General features: G+C 53.8%; 1 protein-coding gene across 2 annotated transcripts in view; it reads right to left on the reverse strand.

Annotated features, from left to right (window-relative positions):
* Positions 1–2177: 2177 nt before the first annotated feature.
* Positions 2178–21483, reverse strand: part of LMBR1 (limb development membrane protein 1) — a 76832-nt gene continuing 57526 nt past the window's right edge. Inside the window, exons 10-17 of one of the 2 annotated variants that reach the window (XM_090287732.1) lie at positions 18612–18692; positions 15337–15413; positions 14634–14711; positions 12003–12076; positions 11679–11769; positions 10411–10477; positions 4391–4552; positions 2178–2598 (exon numbers count right to left, since the gene is read on the reverse strand). In XM_090287732.1, the coding sequence (XP_090143858.1) occupies positions 2513–2598; positions 4391–4552; positions 10411–10477; positions 11679–11769; positions 12003–12076; positions 14634–14711; positions 15337–15413; positions 18612–18692 (716 nt within the window). In that variant the 3' untranslated portion in view covers positions 2178–2512. The remainder of the gene's footprint in view (positions 2599–4390; positions 4553–10410; positions 10478–11678; positions 11770–12002; positions 12077–14633; positions 14712–15336; positions 15414–18611; positions 18693–21483) is intronic. The other variant, XM_090287733.1, reaches the window with a different exon arrangement.

The following is a 21483-nucleotide window of genomic DNA, read 5'->3' on the forward strand; positions in this document are numbered from 1 at the left end:
GACAGGTGTCCAGGACCACCTCACTGCGGCCCCAGCTGACGGCAGCACTGGGGGCGGGGAGGGGGCCACACAGGTGAACAAGCTCGGGGGTCAGGGCCCCAAGCTGTGGGGGGCGGGAGCTAACGCGCACGTTCCTGTCCCTGATCTCCTCCTTTTAAAGCAAGCTGGTGTGGCTCAGGGGGCCAGGTTCCCGGTCAGGGCACGTGCCCGCTTTGCTGACCAAGTCCCTGGCTGAGGACGCGCGAGAGGCAACCACCCGCTGTTTCCGTCCCTCTTTCTCCCTCCCTTCCCTTCTCTCTAGAAATGAGGGGCAGCTTCAGCATTTTAACACGAACGCAAGGCTGGCCTGTTCTGCCGCTACAGGCGGCACACGTCGCTTCTGAACAAAGGCTCCAACCCGGTTCCCAGCGGAGCTCCTGTCAGCAAGCGCGGGCGCCCGCCTGGAGGACGCAGCCAAGGGCAAGCACAGAGGGACCCGGAGCGCAGGCCCCGCTGCCCCCCAGGCGGCCCGAAGGCAGACAGCCAGTCACCACGCCTGGCGGGCTGAGTCTGTGCCCCAACGCGGACCCTGCAGGGAGAGGCTGGTAGCGCCCGGTCACTGAGCGAGGCTCCGCCGGGGGCTGCCCCTGGGCCCGAGCCTGTTCCCGAGCCTGCCCACGAGTCTGGAGGCCGCCTGCCCCGCGTCCTTCCCACCAAGTCCTCCTGCTGAAACGGGGTTCTGTTCCCTCAGCCGAGGACCTTCTTGGCGCGGGAACCGGCTGTAGGGAAACTGGAGAGGTGGCCCCAGGGCTGGCCGCCGCAGGACGAAGGCAAGGAAGCCTGCGTGTGCAGGGGTCGTCGCCGGTGGAGGTGCCGTCTGCAACGGCTGGCCCACTGAAGGCGGGAGGCCACCCAGCTGCCGCCCCGGGGCAATGGCAGGAGGTCACAGTCACCGCTCCTCCAGACAGCCTGAGGATGACGACAGCCCCCCCGTCAGGCCCCGGGATCCCGTCACAGCCGCCCACCTCGCAGCTGAAAACGGGGTCGGGGACCAAGACAGGTGGAGCCGAAGGAGGCAAGGCCAGCGGAGGGCTCAGGAGAGGGGGCTCTGTGAGGCAGTTTGAGGCCACACGAGCCCCCCGTCTCTGGAGTTACCACGATGGCGCTTCTGCATTTCCGGGGGGGGGTGTCCTAGTGCTATTTTTGTATCCTCACCCGAGGACATGCTTACCGATTGTAGAGAGAGGGGAAAGGGCGGGGGCGGGGTACATGGAAGTGTGGGCCGCAAGCAAGTTTCAGTAAAAGGCGAAGCTGCACCTGAGGCTTCACTGGGTCCAAGGACCCGCGAACCCAGACAGCAGCCGCCGCTACTGATCCCCTCAGCGTGCGGACGCGTGCTGACAGCCTCAGGGCGAGAACCAGCGGCTTCCAGTGTCACCGACAGTCACGGAATGTCGTTCTCACGCAGGCTCAGAAGGAAACGCAGCAGTGTAAACAGAGGACGGGCCGAGTCAGTGGAGCAGACAAATGCATAGATTAATTTTTCTTATTACTTGGGCTCTAAGTGAACATTTTATATGTCAAATACATACAGCCTGGTTTTGAAAAAAAACAGCTTTAGATGCAACAGTCTGAGAAAAGTTATTTTACTTTTGTCTGCGCGCAGACGACCCATTCCACACACAGCGTGCATGTGACCAGGTGCACATATGTACAGACCGGTGGGGACGGTCGCCCTGGATTCTGCGTGCACGACCTCCAGAACCCGACCCCCGGGGGGCAACGCAGGGCAGTCTCGGTCCCGCCCTCAGTCCAGAAACCACCCCCAGTACCCACTGCAGCCTCGCCACGGAGCACGCGTCGGCTCACGGCTGCGGCACAGCCGGCCTGACCTCGGGCACCGCTGCTGTGCGTTTGCTGTCCCTCTGGTCACCTCCACAGGTATGAGCTGCAAATGGCAGAGGTGACCAACGCCTGCAGGGTGTGGCGGAAGAAGGGGTGTCCACCCCAGTGCGTTCCTGGTTTTGTAACGAGCACAGGCGCGTGAGGAATTACGGGATTTTTGAAAAAGGGGCTTAAATACCAGCGTGTACCTGGAGCCTGCAAGGTGGACCCTCAGGTCCATGTGTTTTCCCACCGGCCAGGGGGCCGCCAGAGCGGAGGCCCATCGTGTGCTGACTGGTCCCCGCGCAGGGCCACTAGGGCTCGGCGGCTCATCATGCCCCGTGTCCCCCCGACTCACACCCCAGCAGCGTCCCCTGTACCCCCAGTCAGAGCTGTGCCTCACTCCTGTGTGACGGCTGCGGGGCCCAAACGCTCCACACGAGTCCAATGGCAGGTGTGAGTGGGGCTGCTCGCTGGCCGTCTCACGGGGGCAGTCGACAGCGCAGGCAGGTACGGCCCGTCGCAGAGTGAAGGAGACCGTGACAGCCCGGGTCACCAGATGATCAGAAAGCAGCTGCGGCCCCTGCAAGGTGCCTGGGCCGGGCTGTCGTGCGGCCAGGCTGGTCTCCTGGCTGTGGGGCACCGGGCCTCACAGGACCTTCTGGCGCCCGTTGGCGGAAGGCTTTGCTGGCTCTGCGTCCCTGGAGGCGTTCGGTAGGCGCAGCTTACGGAGCCCTGCAGACAGAGGAGAGGTCAGAGGGTGCTGCTGCGGGCCGTGGGGCGTGGCCAGGTGCCTGTCGGGGCTGCCTCCTCCCCGCAGGGACAGCACAGCCCCTCCCGGTGTCCCCAGCCCCGCCCAGGGACCCTCCATCAGCCCCAGAAAAGCGCGACACGTCTGTTTCATGGGGCGTGTGCACAGGCAGGAAAGTGCACAGGAGACGCAGCCGAACACGAGCCGGACTCACGCAGAACGGCCACGGGAACCACGGCCACGGGACAGGGAAGGAGACAGCAGCGCAGCGGGCTGAGCACGGGGGATGTTGCCCCCCCCGCAAGGCTCAGAGGCTAGGAGCCCCCGTGGGAGCTGCCGCGCCCCCGACTCCCACAGCGAGGACGACCCTGCGCCCTGTGGGGGTGGGGGGCCACGAGGCGGCGGCGGCACTGACCACGCCGAGCAGAGGGACGGCCGGGGACAGGCAGCGCACCTGCGGGGGCCAAGGAAGCGGCCCTCGCGCTCAGGCCCCCTGACCCCTGGACACGCGCGTGAGACTCTCCTCCTACGTCCCGGCGGCTGCCAGTGCGCTGCCACGCACTTCACAGCCCTAACCCAACGGGCGCCCCAGGGCCGCCGTTCCTGCCGCCTGCACAGCTTGGGGAGGGTGAAGGTAAAACAGCCTGTCGGGTGGGTGGCGGGAGGAGAAACCAGTCCGACCCAGCGCACTCTGGTCCCGGGGCGGCGGCCCGCGGAGTGACAGCAGCCTCCTGGCCGTGGGCGCAGGACGAGGGGAGGGCGTGCGGAGCACCAGTGCAGCCAGCGACACCCTGGCTGACCCAGCACCCCCTTCTGTGGGGAGGGGACGGGTCCCAATCAGGTCCTTCGGGGCCTGCGTGCCGTGCAGGCTGGGAGGGTGAGGGGCCCCCTGTCTGTCTGCGGCAGACGCCACCCCAGCACACCGCCCTGAGGCGGAACGCAGACTGTCCGCCCCAGGCCCACGCTCCCTGGCAGCGGCCGCCCGGAGCGCGGGGCACAGGTGTTCAGGTACGGCCCCCGCGCCGAGCTCCACGTGACCCCATGGCCCTGCAGCCCCGGGGCACGGAGGCCCAGCGCAAGCTCACCTGCCATTTAGGGCCCACATGGCACCAGCTGCCGCGTCACGGGGTGACTAGGAGGGGAAGTGCATGCAAACTGGGGACCTGAAATCCTTTCCTTCCCGGAGGGCACCCTGCAGAAAGCCCGGGGAGCGGCGCTGCACTGCTGCTCACAGGGGTCACGTCGGCTGAATCAGGACCTCGGCAAGGCCATCCCCACACTGCCTCCCGCGAGGGCTGCAGCCCCCAGCAGAGGACGGCGTGGGGGCCTTTAGCCACGACAGTCCCAGCCTCCCGACCCCTGGTCAGGGAGGGACACGGCCCTGGAAATGCCACGGCTGAGACACACACCATCCCGTGCCAAGGGCTGCCTGAGGGACACGCCCTTGGGCCACGCGGGAGCGGCTGCACTGCTGTCACAGGGCCTGGGAGGGCCTGGTGCCATCTCCTGCCCAGGGTGCCATCCAGCGCACTGAGCGGCGGGTCGGCAGGGCCCCAGTCAAAGCCGGGCCTCGAACGCCCGGACTGAAGTGCCGTGGACAGCGTCACGTCCACAAAGCCAGGCGGCAGCACCTTCCCGCCGCGCACTGCGGTGAGAGCCAGTGCCAGGCCGGGCTCGGGCCGCACAGCCGTGTGGCGTCGCGTGTCACAGACGAGGGCAGGGGCTCGGCGAGGGGTCACACGGCCCGTGCGCAGGCCGCGCCCGCGGGAGGCTCACCGAGGGCCTTGAGGAGCTCCTCCCGCACGGCCGAGGTGAACTTCCGGACCAGGCACAGCGTGGTCGCGACGGCGAAGAGCAGGTTGTAGGCCAGCACGATGTAGAGGTTGCCCAGCCAGTCGAGCCGCCCGAAGTCTCCCAGCAGGTCGAAGCGCGTGATGCCTGCGGGGCACAAGCGGCCCTCAGTGAGGGCGGGTACGTCACGGCGTGGGACGCAGGCCGGAGCCGGCTGCGCGGGCTCTCCCCGTGTGTGGGCCCCGTGTGTCCCCTCCCGCTGCCGGCCCTTGTTCGAGGTCCCCTGCTCTGAGAGAGCGGCTGGCCCACCGACACCGCTGGGCCCCCCACGGCCCTCTGTCCCCATCCTGGTTCTCAGCGCACACGTGAGTTGAGACAGTTTTCTTCCTTCTCGGCTCATTTCCCGCCTCCTGTCCCCACTGGGACACGGGCTCCATGAGAGCAAAGGGGCACTGTGGCTTTTTCACACCCAGGACCCCAAAGCCCACGCAGGGCCTGCCATACACTTAGTGCTCATTACATAAGTGAGTCCTGAGTTTCCAGAAGGAAAATATGACCGGAACCGGACGCTCCTGGCGTGTCAGACGGCAGAGCTGGGAGCGCAGTGCAGCAGCGTCGCACGCGCTTCGGCTCCTGCAGCTCAGCCGCAGACCCGTAACAGCAGGGCCGCTCAGTCCCAGAGGACCTGGCAGCCACGCCCCTGGCGAGCAGGTGCCGCGCCCACACCCGTGGGGAAGAGTGAGGAAGGGGAGGTCTGTCCGACCCAGGGCAGTGCCCACGGTTTCCAGGGAAATCAGAGTACGGCACGGGGTCACGGGAAGTGCCAGCCGCGGAGCACTGTGCCCAGACCGCGCGCCGTCACTTTGTGGGCGGCCTGGGGGTTCAGTGACTTTGACTAAACTCGATCTCGCCTCCTCAGCTGACTTCTGAACTTAGCCCCCCTTGCAGCACCCCCTTCCCCCTGCAGGACAGGCTCCTAGAGACCACAGACAAGCCCTCCCATCTAAACGGCGCCGGAAAAACTGAGGCTTCATAGAGCAGCTCCTCTGCGGTCCCAGCCGCCTGGGGCCAACGGCTCTGCCTCTGGAGGACACGGGGACACAGCGGGACCTTCCCCAGGGGGCAGAGGGCCGGCCACGCGTGTGAGCTTGGGCAGGTGCGCCCCACGGTGAGAAGGGAGCGCACGCACATATGAGCAAGGGGAACGTGCGCTCACCAGAGCCGCTCAGCCTGGTGTCCTGAGAGCGGGGCCGCCCGCGAGGCCTCTCTGTCGCCGGGCAGCGCGGGCCGCCCCACGGACGGAAACCAGGGAACCCGTCCCCACACTGCACGGAGGCACCAGACAACACGGTAGGCACAGCATGGCTGTTTCCAACTTCGTATTTGAAAAACCTAACTAATCTTGACTGAGTGAGACGCTACCCTGGACAACACACACGCTCCACACTCCACGCGGCCGAGAGGCTCCTGCCACGGCAGTCGCGGAGAAAAACTCCTGACCCCTCAGTTCTAACTCACACAGATGTGTAGTACATACCTCAAAATCTCTTTCTGCAGAAAGATACAAAGAGAGTTTTCATTTTTAAGGTGGCAAAATTTAAAATACAATTAACTATAAAAAAATTCAATTATCAGATGTTGTTAACCTTCCTCACCCAATACAGGAATGCGTAATCCTGTTCAGGAGTGCATTTCTTTAAAATAAAAGTAAAACACAATAATGGAGCTGAAAGGCCAGCAGTGGCCAAGCGCATCAGTGTGGCCCCGGGCAGAACACAGGGCGGGGACACTGATGTGCAGTTTGTCACGAAGAGTGTTTTGTTGGCACATAATCCAGATGCTTGGCCACTGCAGCCCACACGAAGGGTGCACCTCGAGTACCCAGCCTGGGTGATAGGGAAGGCTGGGCCACTGGGCCCTACAGGACACCTACCGCATTAGGCCACACTACCAGGATATGGAGTCAAAGCAGCTCTACTAATACACAGAAACAAACCCAAGGGGGCTGCCAAAATGAGGAGGCAAAGAAACGTGGCCCAAGTGAAAGAACAGATCAAAACTCTAGAAAAAGAACTAAATGAAATGGAGACAAGCAACCTATCAGACGCAGAGTTCAGAACACTGGTGATCAGGATGCTCAGAGAACTGAGTGAGAACCTCAGCAGCAAAAAGGAACAGAACTATTGGAAGGAATAAACAAACAGCAGCTTACAGCCCTCTCCTCCATCACCGATGAGCCAGCAGCCAGGGCGTCAGTGAGGACGCAGGGAGCTGACGTGGCACTGCCAGCTGAGCGGGGCCGGCGTCCGCAGAGCGCTCGCTCCACAGTATCAGAACACACCTTCCCCCAGGTGCATGCAGAAGACAGCCCGTGTGCTGGTCCACAGAGCCTGCCACAGACAGACTGGCCAACGGCAGGGGCAGCGCCTCACCGCTGCGAGGAGGCCCGGGAAGCAGCGTCTCCCGCCACCGCTCTGCCCCGCAGTCTCAGAGCTGACAGCGTGCAGACGGCCTGTTCACGTTCCCAGCCAGGCCAGGGCCCTTAGTGCTCAGTACCAACTAGTCCCTTACTGTAGGTTACAATCTAGTTTTAGTGACCATGTTTTCATGGTTAACATTTTAAAACTATATATTAAGGCCCCTCCCAGCTAAGGGATCCTAACAGAAATGATTTTCATATGAAAAATGTTAGGCAACAAACTACACATGAAGGTGTGTAGATGCGTGTTAGCAGATAGCTAAGCTACTTAGACATGTGTGGCCAGGACGTTTTCTCAGGCAAGACCGTGCGCACCGGCACCAGGGCAGTGTCAGAGTGCGACAGGCAGGTCCCAGGGACCAGGGCTCAGGGACGAGGGGCGAGCGTCAGCTCCACTCTGGGCTCTGAGACAGCTGCGTCGGAATGCTTCCTCTTTACCAAAAACCCTAACCAGGTGTACCAACTGATTGCTCAGACATGAGAACATTAGTGGTCAATCAAAAAAAGGTCCTCATACCACTCAGTACCTACTGTCTACAAAGTAACTGAAGGGCTGAGAAGTTTTCATTTGCGGTCTGGAATTACTGAGGCTTCCACATCGAGGCCATCATCAGGGAGACGTATTATGACTTGTACTTCCACGTCACCTCTGTCGTCCCCAAGCGCCACACTGAGCCCGGGGAGGGACAGCCCAGGGCAGATGAGCAGGGTACCTCCAAAGCCCCCAGAGGTGGAAATGAAACAGGAGCCTTCATCAAAGAGCAAAAGAGAAAACCCACTTTGTCCCCTGCAAGTTGGTGATAAGCATGTGGATATAACACAGATAAGTTCAAGCTGATTCAAAAGGACAAGCGCTTTTGTATTCATATCACAAGCACGTTTTTTAAAAAATCTGCATTTGTGCCCTGCATAACTAAAAAGTCAGAAAAGACCTAAAAGTGAAAAATAATATAAAAATAAATTTAAAATAGAAACTAGTAACGTACTGTACTGCAAGGTCTGTTGGTAGCAGCTGAGAAACATTTTCTGGTCAAAGGAGATTTCGAATAAAGATGCGAGAGCTGCCCACCTCCCGCTGCGTCCGGATCAAGCGCAACGAAGACCATGTCGGCAACCAAACAAAATCTGTTCCTGCAACACTCGCTGCCACCCTCAGGGCGTTTTATTAGAAGAGCCTGGGCACCCATGGGTCATGCATGCATGAGGCCCGATCCAGGTCTGATTTCACCTGTCAACTGTCCCCTCTCACCGCCTTGAGAGTCTACTATTCCCCAAAAGTATGGACATCAAATCCCCCCATTTGGTGCAGTCTTCGAAACTGAAGTCGGAAGAAGCAGCAAACAATGTTTTTTTGTGTTTCTTATAAATAACAAAACTATCATCTATATTAATTATACCTGAGGAGAAATACAGGGTCAAAATTCCCTCACCAACCTTTGTGGCAAGTGATATGCTTATAAAATCTACTTAGTGGTAACTTTTCAATCAGTGCAAAGTGTTTCATTTTCGAATGTAAGGAGCTACGCCAAAGGGGCTCTAATACAAGCGCCGCGTCCTGCCACACCAGACGTCTAAGTCCGCAGCTCCAGCTTATGCCACCAGACAGCAGCAGAGCGGCTGGCGGATTTCAGGACCGCAGAACACCAAATCAATGTTCTATGCAGGATTTAACATGCTCCCAATTTGTGATTAAAGTTATAACCATCGCTGGAACACACGAAAACGGGAGGAGCCGCAGGGCTGCAGGGCAGCCAGGACGCTCGCGCCGCCAGGCTCCCAGCGCCCCGAAGGGCGGGGCTGCAGCGGCGAGGGGCGCTGGCCTTGTCGGGGCGAGAGGAGGGGAGAGTGGCAATGGCCCGGCCTGGAATGCGGCTATTAAAACACACCCTCTATTCTCGTCTGATAAGCTTTTCGCCAGTAAATCAAAATCCCGTTATACAGTAGGATAATATTCGGGACGATTCTCTATATTTTGTCTTCTTAAAATCAAAGACTCACTTCTAAAGAGTTAAGAGAGGAATTACAAAGTAACTCTCAGGTTTGCATTTCCCATCATGTTAAAATAAAGCTTTTCCCTTTCGTCTAGAAATTTGCTTTTCTGACGCTGTGAAAAGCCTCTAGGAATCCGCCGGGGGCAGTTACCGCTTTTCATCTGCCCGGCCCCGGGCAGGGCAGGCGTGCAGGCGGGCGCGGCACCGTGACCCCACGCCCTCCTGCGTGCGCCTAATCCTGTTTGGACAGCTGGGCCGGCATTTGTGGGCTGCGTTTTAATTGTTCCATCTCCCTGGTTCTTCCTTTTATTTGTCTCTATGGCAAACGACTCAGGAATTTAATGTGTTGATCTTCAAAAGCAAGTTTCACCATTAATTTGTTTTCTTTGTATCAAAACTATACTCAGCATGTAATTTTCTCCCATAAAGTCAGTAAATAACAGAGCGTGGTGAGCTTCATAAATAAAGTGGGAAAGTGGCTGTAATTATCACAGAAATTACTTGGTGGACTGTTATAGGACATAGGACAGCATTTAGCTACAAATAAACTCAGGTGCCTATTTTTGGCATTTTCAAGATGCGCACACGATAAGCAGACGTCCCAACCCCCAGTCCCATGAAGCACACCGGAGAAGGAAGGCGTGCACGAGCCCCATGCCGGTCCGTGGAGAGCGGCCCCTTTCCCACGCACACTGAGGCCTCCGTCTGGACTAAGACCCGCCGCCCCTGTCAGCGTGACAAGGACGATGGCCCTGGGTCCTGCACGGGCGAGGCTGCCCGGGAAGAGCTCACACAAAGCGGCTCAGAGTCCCTGTCGGGCCTGCTAGGAGCAGCTGCTGGGGCGGAAGGGAGCCTTCTCCCGATCGCTGTGAGCGCTCTGCAGTCGGACCCCGAGTCTAGACGCCCTGTCTGCAGCGACCCTCGGCCGAGGGCTGGGCGGATGATCCACCACAGAGCTTCACAGGAGGTGAGGAGGCCGCGGGGAGATTCCAGCTCCTCCCGTGACAAAGGGCAGTGTTTCCTTTTCAAGAAGACCACGACTCTGTCGACTGAGACGTTAAGAAAGCGTCAGGAGTGGCAGGCGCAGGAGGTCCCGGGGGACCAGGGCGCCCCCTTCCCGCAGCCTGCGCTCCCTGAGGCCTCGCTGCTCCCCCGTCTGCGCCACGGGCACTGGGCAGCTGCCCGACTTACCGGGAGCTGCTCGGTTTTCTGAACCGCATGCCAAATTATAAGTTTTTAAACATTTCATATAAGAAAAATTCATTCAGTATTTTCTAAACATCAAACAAACAGTTTAAAAAAAAAGTTTCCTCACTGGAGACTCAAAAGCTTAACCAGTCAGTGAACAAAAACAGTCCACTGTTTGGGGAAGACATATTTTTAAATATTTGTAAAAAGTAGATGGTCTTTATTTGGTAAGAGGCCGCTTTGGTGTGTACACAGCACAGATATGAACAGTGCGGGGACACTGGAGCCGAGGAGGAAGCTCCGCAAAGGCACGGCCCACGGGCACGCGGCCCCGCCCGTCCACTCACCCAGCGTTCTGGACATCACGGGCAGCGCGGAGCTCAGGACCAGGAGGGCCACGCAGTTCCCGATGATCTGGGCGAGGGGCAGAGAGTTGGGCAGGTCAACAAAAGGGTGTGACAAACGAAACCCGCCACCTCCTGGGAAGCGGCTGGGCACCCCGGGGCCGACTGCACTTGGCTCACTTCTTGCTCTTACTGTTCACTGCGGAACTCGACAGTGAGAAGAAACTATGAACGGGCAGAGCTCCGTCTGTGAGCTCTAGGAAGTGTCTGCGGCGCCTGGCACACATCTGAATTCATAGAACACTCCAGTCGCTGCACCTCAGACGATGCGTTTTACACTATGGACTGAGGCTGCCCATTTCAAAAGGACCTGCCTGGTGGTCGAGCAGAAAGAGATTAATACATTTAATACTTCTGACTATTTTTAAAGCCCGCCACTGCTCAAGACAGAGAAAAGATCGACTTCTAATGTGTTTAACTATTACAAGATTTTAATACTCAAAAGCTAGAAATTCAAACACATAAATTCTAGTCATGCCTAGTCAGGGTAACCTAGGCTTTTTCTTTATAATAAATAAGAGCTGAAAATACCGATTACTACCTGTGATTACCTAAACTAGACGCTGAGTATCTCAGAAACTCATGGTATTTTAGATAGATCAATAAATAGAAAATAAGTTCTCTCTTCCAACAGGAGGACGGTGTGGATACAGTCACAGAAAGAGCCGGCGGCTCTCCGCTACTCTGCGCCACCCGCCTGTGGGAACCTTGCACAGAGCCGTGGTCACTGCCCTGAAGCCAAGGACACATTGTAGAAGTCAGAGCAGCCTCAGACGACACAATGTTTCTGAACAGAGCCCTCCGCCTGCTGCAGGGGTTCACATCGGAAACACTCGGTCTCCCTACTTGTGGCGACTGGGTGCTTCAGATTTCAAACGCGCTCCCTGAAGTGCAGTGGGCACAGCCCAAGTGACTCATTAGCAGGAGGTTTTCTTTGGAGGAAAAAGGGCCCTTTCAGCAGCCTCCTGCGGCCCCCTAACAAGCCTAACAAGCGCTGCCCGTGCATTTACAAGTGAATGGACGCCATCCCAACTACACAGAGCACTTCCTTTTCCCACTGCCGCCCGCGCCTGGAAACCCTTCCCGCTGGGGCTGCGGCATCTCACAAACAAACATGTCCCGCAGCCCAGGAGCCGTGTGGGCGACAGCAGAACACAGCAGCTTGGCCCGGAAGGCCACAGGAGGCAGCGCCGCCTGAGCCTCTGCCTTACCTTTGTCATGGGCGTGTCGTCCTTTCTGGGGACACAGTCCCCAAAGACGCGGAGGCTGTAGAAGCCGACGACAGAGGACGCCATGAGATAGCTGTGAGAATCAAGGAAAACCTCCGAGGAATGCCAGCTGCGGGCCTTCTCGGTGCTCTCCAAAGTCTTCGGGCTCAAAGGAAACTCAAAACAAAACCAAAAGCCACTTGGAGTGCCTGAGGAAGAATGGCTTGTTTTTTCTTCCAGGCAAGTGTCTTAGTAAATTGCCACTGTCCCAGAAAACGAGACAGAAAACTTGTTAACAGACAGAACGTTCAGTTAAAGAAAGGATACAAAATCAAAATGATTTCAAGTGCGGCTCCCACAAAACCAAAAGCAGAGAGAGAGGCATTTCCTATTCCAGGCCCCTGGGGGGAAAAAGAAACACTTTCAGAATTCAATGACACTATTATACTTGGTTTTCCTAAAATTGTTGTTTCATAAATGCAGGACAGTTGAAATTAGGAACGTCCGACACCGGAGAATACCGCCCAGGCTTCAGATGACAGTAAACGAGGCGTTAGACCCCGTCGCCACCTAACTCGGCCAACTGTCCACAACTCTCACCAGCTCAGACCATTTCTAATTTACCTCACATTTAAGCTGCTTATCAAAATAATATGATTATGCTTAGTGTAAAATCCTGACTAGTCTTGGAGGAAATCTGTTAAAAATATAATAGTACAAGAGGAAGAAAATATATAATTATCCCTACCCTGAGGCCACATATAAAAATCAAACGGTTACAGTCTGTCAGCGGGAAGCTGAGCACAGACAGGAAGTGAAGACGCGTCCTTGTTTCCGCCCTGGGACGCTGCCTCGTCCCCAGTCGGCCTTGGAAATTCAGAGTTTTAAACCTGTAACTTAACGAACCCTGATTTTTTAATATGATAATGCTATACATTTTTCGTAACCATTATATCTATTCCCAAAACCTTTATCTAGGAATTAAAAGACCAACAAAGAAGGAAGCAGGGGGTGCCACTGAGGTGGGAACAATGTTTTCACAGCTTACCAATGAAAGGAACTATATCAACACGAATGACTTGTTCTACTATCGGCTTCTGTTACATCCAACAGAAATACCGAGATCATTTAGAATGTATAGTCACACTAAGAAAATAAATACATAAACCAATAAATAATATAAATAAACATTCTACATACATTTTAATTTGGGCATAAAGAAGTAAGGATATCCATGAAACTTCACATGTAATTAAGGTAAGGACAAAGAATCTTATCAACCTTTTGTCAGTCTTTTGAAGAAGAAACGAGTAAGGCTAATGTCAGCAGAATACGCTAAGATGGCCGCTGATCACTTCAAATCAGTTACATGACAGACAACCAGGGCCAGGACATCGGACCCGCCTTTGTTCCCCTAAACACAGGACACAAAGCGCCCATGCCAGAAGGACAAATGGCATTCTTACCGCCAGAGACAGGAAATCCGGGGCAGAGGTCGCTGCAACAAACTTTGTTTCTTCTTCATTAAGGTGTCAACCCCAACACAAACCCTTTGTTTTGTGCAATCTCCACTAATAATTGTTCCTTTGTCTAAAAACGGTGTATATACGGCTCTGATCAGGGTTTATATTTATATGCTTTGATCACTTCTTGAGGTCTCATTTACTATGGGGCCTCCTTATGTACATATGTAGTTAAATTTGATTTTCTCCTGATTTTCTGTTCCATGTCAATTTAGTTCTGAGGCCAGCCAAAAGTACCTAGAAGAGCAGAAGAAAAAATTTTCCTTCCCAACCACTGGGATGAAAAACATTTTGGAAATATTCCCCGTCTTGAGAGAAGGGTGACCTGAGTTATTTATACAATCACGCAAGGAGCGTACCAGGTTAAGTCCCTCTCTGCGACGCACTGCAGGGACTTGGGACTTACTTGGACGCCAGTGTCTAAGACTGGGTTCCACATGGACAGAAGCCAACCCCGTAGGGGCGACTTCCTGCTCTGCCAGCGGGAGTGGGTCTGAGCTGAGGACAAAGGCCAGGCTGCTGCTGGGGACGGCACTAAGGCACCAGAGCCTGCTGTCAGGCTCACACCGGAGGCGGCCGTGGCAGTGACGGAGGGCACAAGGCCCTGGGAAGGTGTGAGGGGCCTACATCGAGAACAGGGCTGACAGAACTGGCTTTGGGGAGACAGGTAGCTCCGTCACAGACCGCAGGGAGGGAACTAAGACGGACGTCGGCCGTCTCCGTGAGAGAGCAGGTGGCTCAGAGACGGAAGGGCGGCCAAAGTCTGAGAGTGTTGAAGTCATTCCTATGGGGAGGGAGGAAGTGGCTGACTCAGAAAAATATCATAAAAGGTCAAAACTTAAATACCACTTTGAGTATCCAAAAGTTTATAGACACCTAGAAAAACTACGCCAAATATGAATATTTAGTGGTAATAACCTACCTTATGGAAAATATATTCAAATCAGCTAGATGACAGGATTTCATAAAATGATTCATTTTTAAACAACAGAGAAAACTGAGAGAATTCATAAGAAGCTGTACCTCTGACACCCTCCAGTCACTGAGCGCTGACTCGGCGCTATAAACGCGCGACCCTGTGGAAGCAGGACTCCCTTCGGCCACACATTTAAATCTTTAGCAAACCCAGTGAGCTCACTTAGTAAACTCATGTGTCATTATTTCAGAGTCGCAAGTAATGAGTTTCAGTAAAACAAAGATACATTCTGATATAAAGTGTGAAAGGAAACTCTGATTCTTGATAAAAGGCCCAGCCGATCCGAAGTAAGAGGTCAGAAACGAACCCTTAGTTTAGAAAACCCCGCTTGTGAAGGCTCAGAGGAGGCACCCAGCTGACAGACTGTGCGCGCGGGGCGTGGCTTCTAAGCGGTGATGGGGGCAGGTGCACATGCAGAGCCTCCCGCGAAAGACAGACCCTCGAAACCGTCTACGTTACCCGCGTCCCCTTTGGCATGGCCGTCTCATCAACCAACAGGCAAAGGATGTTGCACGCCACCAGGAGGACCGAGATGGCCTAGGGCACAAAAAGCAGGACGTCAGTTCTCAAGTTCAAAGGTATTTGCCAACGCAAGGATATTAACACACAAGTGGCCAGCCAACTCCAGGAAAGAGGAAAAGTAGTCCAGACTGAAATTCTACATATAAACCTAAAGGAATCAGACTGTCTACCAAAACTTCAGAATAAATTCTACAAGATTCTGTAAATTATTATAGTTTCTATAGTTGCAAAGCTTGAGATAAAAGCTAATAATATAGATCCATTTAATAACTGATTTCACCAACTGGAAATCCAAAACTGTACCAATTTTTAAAAGGGTTATTAACATGTTATCAAACCTCATTTCCTAACATAATTTTCATATCCTATCGCAGAGTTTGAAGCAATATCTGCAGCACTTTGTCCCTTCTTAATTTTTAATGAAACAAAAGAATGAATTTCCTGCTTTCATAAAGAAACAGATAAGCTTGAAAACTTCTTTAAATCACCATTAATTTTTACTTTTGCTCTATCAAGTTTTTACAGTAAAGGCACAGATACACTTTAATCTTAGGTTAGAAAACCGGTGTACCTGGGACCACGCAGCTGCGGGAGCTGCCTCACCCGTGTGGCACCGCGAACACACGCAGCCGGCTCTTACCGTCTCGGTGAGCAGGAGGACCATGACAGCAGGGTACACCAGGTTCCTCTCCCAGGCGGACGCCTTCTTCCGCCTCTCTGGCAGGAGGAAAACAGGACAACAGAACTGCCAACAGCCCTCTCCAGGGGCACAGTTTCATCCCTTACTGCTATCACCAGCATGCATTATTTTTACATCATTTCTTTTCTAAAAAAACATAAATTTAAATTTTTCCTTTACAAATCATAAAAATCAAGAGTTTTAATATCAGATTGCTCCATTAAACAGCTCAATCCTGTGATGATTGAATTTTAGTTCTTTAATGAAATAAATTGTTAAACAGCTTACTCTGAAAATATAGAAATATTTGTATTTGACATAGATTTACATATTGATACAGATTTGAATGAATGATGCAACAGCAGCAAAAACACCCTGACTCTCACATGCCAAAGATCCACACTCCTGTTTTCTAAAGGCTGAGAGCAAACTTCTACTTCTAGCTACAAGGGCCTACCTTCTATCACACCAACCCCCATACCATAAACAACTGGAGAAGCTGATCAAACTAATTCTTCAGTACACCTGTATGAAGGTATCAGAGTTACCGTGACGATGAAAAGAGCTGAGGGGCCAGCACTCTGTGAAACGAGCGGAAATGCACACGCACTCCCTCCCCCAGACACTTCCCCGCAGGTAACTGTACGGGCTGACGAGGCTGAGAAAGCAAAGCTGTCAGCAAACTCAGCAGAGCCAAGGAGACAAAAACTAGGGTTTGGGGCGACCCGGGCAGCCACTGTCCCCTTCCAGGCCTCATGGCTGAGGGCTGAGAGGAGGGACAGGAAGGTGCAGCTCCAGGCAGAGAAGCCAAGCCAAAGTCCCACGGGCTCACGCGGGTCACGAAGAAGACAGCATGCCTGTCACCAGTGAAACAGCCAGGCTTCCGGGACCACGAAAGAGCTACGTTCCAGGAACGAGGCCAAAGTGGAACCGGACAGGCCCTGGTCACAACCAGAACCCAGCCCCGGTGGCCTCAGGCCCAGGCAGACCAAAGCGACCTGTCCACTCCAACGGCGCACTAGAAGCAGAAGTAAACCTTCTCAAAGGGAAGAAAAGCACCCGTGTTGCCACAGCCGTGCAGAGGAAGCGTCCAGCGTTCAGTCCAACATCAGCAGGGACGGGACAAATAAGGAACAGAGAACAGCACCAGACCGGTGGCTGACCCAGACACCGCACTCGGCAGAAGGCGGCCTGAAAATGGCCGGTCGGTGTGCTCAGTGAGAGAAATGACCAGGGGGCAAGTGTCCCGATTTGGATCTAGAAAATAATGACATGGCATTTCTAGAACTGAGAAATACTGTAACTAAGAAAAGGGTTTGACACTTTTGAAGACACTGACAGCAACTGAGAAGTCAGTGAAGTGGAAGACAGATTAGCAGAAAGAGCACTGAAAGCTCTTCCGAAGGGCAGTAGCGCGGCCTTGAAGCAGACACCCGACGCGGGGATGGCAACCCTACAACCTGAAAACCACCCAGCGGGGATTCCAGCTTCTGCACGGACACCCTACGGGCAGGAAAGCAAGGTGCGACGTTTTCAGACGAACGAAAGCTGAGCCCACGCGTGGCCAGCAGACCAGCACTAAATGAGACCTGCGCTGGAAACAGAGCAGGGCCACGCAGGTGGAAACGTCACCGCGGACGCACTCGAGCAGAAGACGCAGAAGCCCAGCCCCACGGTGGCTGACAAGGACGCGGGCACCAGGGCGCCTTCCTGGGGCCCAGCGGGGTCGCCAAGGGGCACCGCCACCCGGGAAAGCTTTGATGGTACCTGAAACAGCTGTACGTGCACAGCCTCAGGGACCCACAACTCCACTTCTACCGAGACACGTGCAGAAGAACGTTTATACCGACATCATCCGTGACAGCAGGAGACTGGAAGCACCAGCTCCCCCCAGCAGCGGGGTGGAGAAAGGAACTTCCGGCAACGTGATGGTGTTCACAGAGATGAACGTGACCGAACAGCGTGTGATCTTCAACGACACAATGCCGGGCTCGCTCTTATGCAGACAGTGGCAGCAGGGACCGACTGACTGTCCAGCCTGTAACAATGAAGAAGCCAAAGGAACACGTGCCTGTGAAACAACAGTTCCCAGGGACTTGGACACTGGTCACCGGCGGCAAAGGTCCCTGGAAGGCGGGACACAGGCCGGGCAAGCCCTGCATCTGCCCCAGCTCACTGTCCACGGTGCCGGGAGGCGGCACCCAGGCGGGACCCAGCTCGCACCTGCAGCTGAGACACACGGAGGGGGCCAGGGAAGACTGGATCCACAGGGCTGTACACGGCCACGTGTCAGAGAGGAGCCAGCTGCACAGAACACGTCCCAGGGGCGGGAGGAGGGCAGTGATCAGTCAGGCATGGGAGAAAGAGCCCACGGATGATAAGGAACCACCCAAGATGAGCAGAAGGGACAGCACCCAGCCATCGCAAGGGGCCAAGAACCATGCTGCTCCCCCACGAGCTGGGGCCCTGGATGGCGCTCAGAAGGCTCTTGCCTCGGCAGTGGGCACCCACCGGCCCCCGTGAAATGTCCTTCTAGCCGAGCCCAAAACGCCTTCACGGCAAAACTTGGTGAGACCAAACTGTTTCCAAGTCACTCCCCTGCATCCCAGCACAAAGCCCCTCCCGGACAGGAACACAAAGATATCAGCACAAACCAGCGTAAGATGAGCATGAACACACAGCAACAGAAACCAGCCAAACTGAAACACACAGAGAAAAAAAAGATGGAAAGTAAGGAGCTCCTTGAACGGCAGAGCAACCTCAGCGAGCCCCTGAGAAGGGAGGCACAGACAGAAAAAGAAACACTATTTGGAAAAACAATGGCAAACGTTTTCCACATCAGATGAAAACTATAAACTCCCAGGTCCAAAAGAGATCCATGAACCCAAAGGACAAGAAACATAAGGAAAATTACTCAAGGGCTCACACGACCCAACTGTTCTAGGTCCGTGACCGAGAGGAGACCAGGAAGGGGACAAGGACACAGCGGAGGGTGGGGGCCGACAGCGCCTGGCCAGGAGTAACGCGGCGGCGCCTGTCTGCGCGCGCTGACGTTCACAGAGTGAGCGAGTACCTGCTCGCCCTCTGCCCAAACTAAGACACAGTCCTGTCAGGGCTCTGAACAGAATGAAAGCTTGTAACACAACAGAGTTCATAATTTTTTAGTATTTCGGATAGAAAAGCCTTTAATAAAAAACCAAGACCAATACACAAGTCAAGGAAAAAAAGAACGATACCTAATTTTGTCTTCAGAGTCTTCACATTTTCAAGCTCTTGTTCCAACTCTATTGCATTGTGTTCCACCGACGAAGACAACCCTGCCAAAGGCGAAAGTGTGTTAGCAGTAACACCAGAACCCCTGAGAGGGGGACAGGCAGCCCCCCGTTTAATTAGAACATGACGCCCGCGCCCCGTCGGTCCGATCAGTGAGCAGAACCCAAACGCGGCTATGAGTCGCAGGGAGGCACCCCATTTTTACCACCTAGAACTCCCAAGTTCTACATGTTCCCTAGAAAATGTGTTACTTCGGTAAAATTCTTATTTGATCTGTTATTAATTTTTATTAATTATAAAAGTACATGTGCTTATGAAAAAGTAGAAGAAAATCAAGATGTCTCCTGCATCCCACCTCCCCACAGCGACTGCTGCTAGCGGTTTGGTGGGCGCGTCGGCTCCTGCCACCACCCTCACATCCCATTCACACGCTCACGTCCCCTTCCGTGTGGCTTTACTGCATATTTTATAAGAATGGGTCAATCCGACACATTATTTTACCACATCCTTCCTAGACAATGACACACTCACTTTGATGGTGTCAGTCCTTAACAGCTAAGTAATATTCCATAATACGGATATACTGCAGCTTTATTCAAAATTACTCCACTTACGACTCTTCAAGTTCTCCCCGATGTTCTGCCCCTACAAACCACATCATAATACACGTTTCTGTACGTATCACCGGTACGTTCCGGCTCTACTCTTCCTGTAGGACAGATCCCCAAATTCCGACTGCTGAGGCAAAGGGTGTGAGCATTTACACATCAGAGATATTTAAAGTTTACTTCCCCTAAGTATTATAATTTATTATAATAGCTTAAATTAACATAATAATTTATATTGCTATCAACAGCTTTTGAAAGCACTTATTTTCCAATACATTCCCGGATGTTATAACTCTTATTAAATTTTTGCCAATTTGACTTGCAAAAACGTTCCCTTCCTGCTACTTTAAGATGCATCCCCTAAATGTGGCCGAGCATCGCCTCACGTTTATCCAGCACAGGGATTCCCCCTCGTGCTTTCTGCTTGCTTCTCTGACGGGCTGTATTACCTTCACATTGTTTCACCTGGGGATTCTGAAACTGGAAAATTAAAATCTGCCACTATAACTGCACTTCGTTAGGCTCTCCAAGTTTTCAGGTTTTTTTCACTATGTGTTCGTATTCGTCTAAGTTTTCAGGGTTTTACATCTTCCTTATGAATCACACCCTTCATCATTATGTAATGCCCCTCTGTGTTTAACACTTTTCAACTTAAATTCTGTTTTGTGACTTAAGTTCCATTTTCTTCTTGGTTTTACCTGCCTTACTTCCATATAGGAAACAAAGGAAAGATTCAAAGTAAAGATGTACCCACAGCAACTCTGAGGGCTCACTTGTGCGGCTTCCATTCCACGGGACACGAGCAACCGGAGAAACGGGCTCGAAGGTGTCCCAGCAGAAACGGAGCTCCTGGCAGGCGGTCCAGCCTGCAGGGAGGGGGCGTCTTTCTTCATCCGCTGCCACTGTGCCCTGCACACCCATTAGGTCAGACGGTCCCTCACCCAGTGACAAACCAGTGGGAGGGCCCAGCAGCTTCTGTTCTTGGGGACGGGGATGGAGTGGAAACACAGGCTTGGGAGGCAGCAGCCCAGTGTCGGGGGTCTCTCGGGGCGCCAGCGGCTCTTTAGCAGAGGCAGAGAGAGAAGGAGGAGCCAGCCCCGCCGCCAGCCCTCACGCAGGCCTCAGACGTAAGTGCGCCGGGAAGTTCTGGGGCCTCTTCTCTGAGCCCACGGTCCTACCCAGGTTCACAGGAGAGGTGAGTACGGCCCCTCCGTCCTTCGCTGAAGACAGAAACCCACACCCTCTCACCGGGAGAACCGCAGGTCTGGAACGCCCTGGAGTGTACTGTTTTCCCAGAAGGTGAGTTTAATCATCTCACATGTCAACATACAATTTACAAGAGAGCGGGGGTGAAGCCAGTACAGAGATATTTCTGTAGTGAAGACAATACAGAGATTTTAGGGAGTGTGTGCCAAAGGTACTCAATTCTAACTACAAATTTAGTTTAGAGTTTCTAGTAGCCGGAGCAAAAAGGGAAATAATTAAGTTACAAAGGTAATGGATATTTCCACATAACAAGGAGATTTACAGGAAAGTGGCATACGTAGCATTATAAGATTTTCGAGCGTCTTTGAATATAATAGTCTTGACAAGGACATTTTACTTTTTATCCCTCTTCATAAGTTACACGCTGTGTCTCTGGAGTTAACGCTCATTTCACTTCTGTATCTGATTAATAACAATACAATTCCAAACCACACCCCATTCCCCATACTTGTAAAGAAGCCAGTCTGGTGCTACAGAAATAATCCGATGCGTGCTCAGGACTCTGAAAGCGGTGTGTATCAGGATAAACTGTACTGCTGCTGCCACTTAAAAAGTACAGAAAAGACACCCATGCCTACTTTGTGGGCAGGATGTCTGCCAACCTCAATACAAATGCCTAGACCAATCAACGCGCTACTTTTCAAAGGAAAGTAACAAAAGCGGGGCTTCTGAAATGCTGTGCATTTACTTTCAGTAACAATGCAAGGCACACAGTAGGCTCTTAATAAATACTGACTTCACACAAATACCAAGAAAACATTCTGACTGTCCTCAAGGGAGTCGTGCTTTTACTAAATGACTGGATTTGCCCGAAACAGCAGATTTGGAGGCGTCCCTGCATGAGAACAGCAGCCCCGGGCTGGGCAGGATGCTCCGCCATAGGTGACTGGAGGCCATGACGGCTGCTGGGAGGGGCCAGGACAATTGCAAACAAACCCTGGAAGGTTCCTCAGACTTAAGC

This window comes from Furipterus horrens, unplaced genomic scaffold, assembly GCF_987537825.1.
Source record: "Furipterus horrens unplaced genomic scaffold, mFurHor1.1.pri manual_scaffold_9, whole genome shotgun sequence".
Taxonomy (NCBI): Eukaryota; Metazoa; Chordata; class Mammalia; order Chiroptera; family Furipteridae; genus Furipterus; species Furipterus horrens.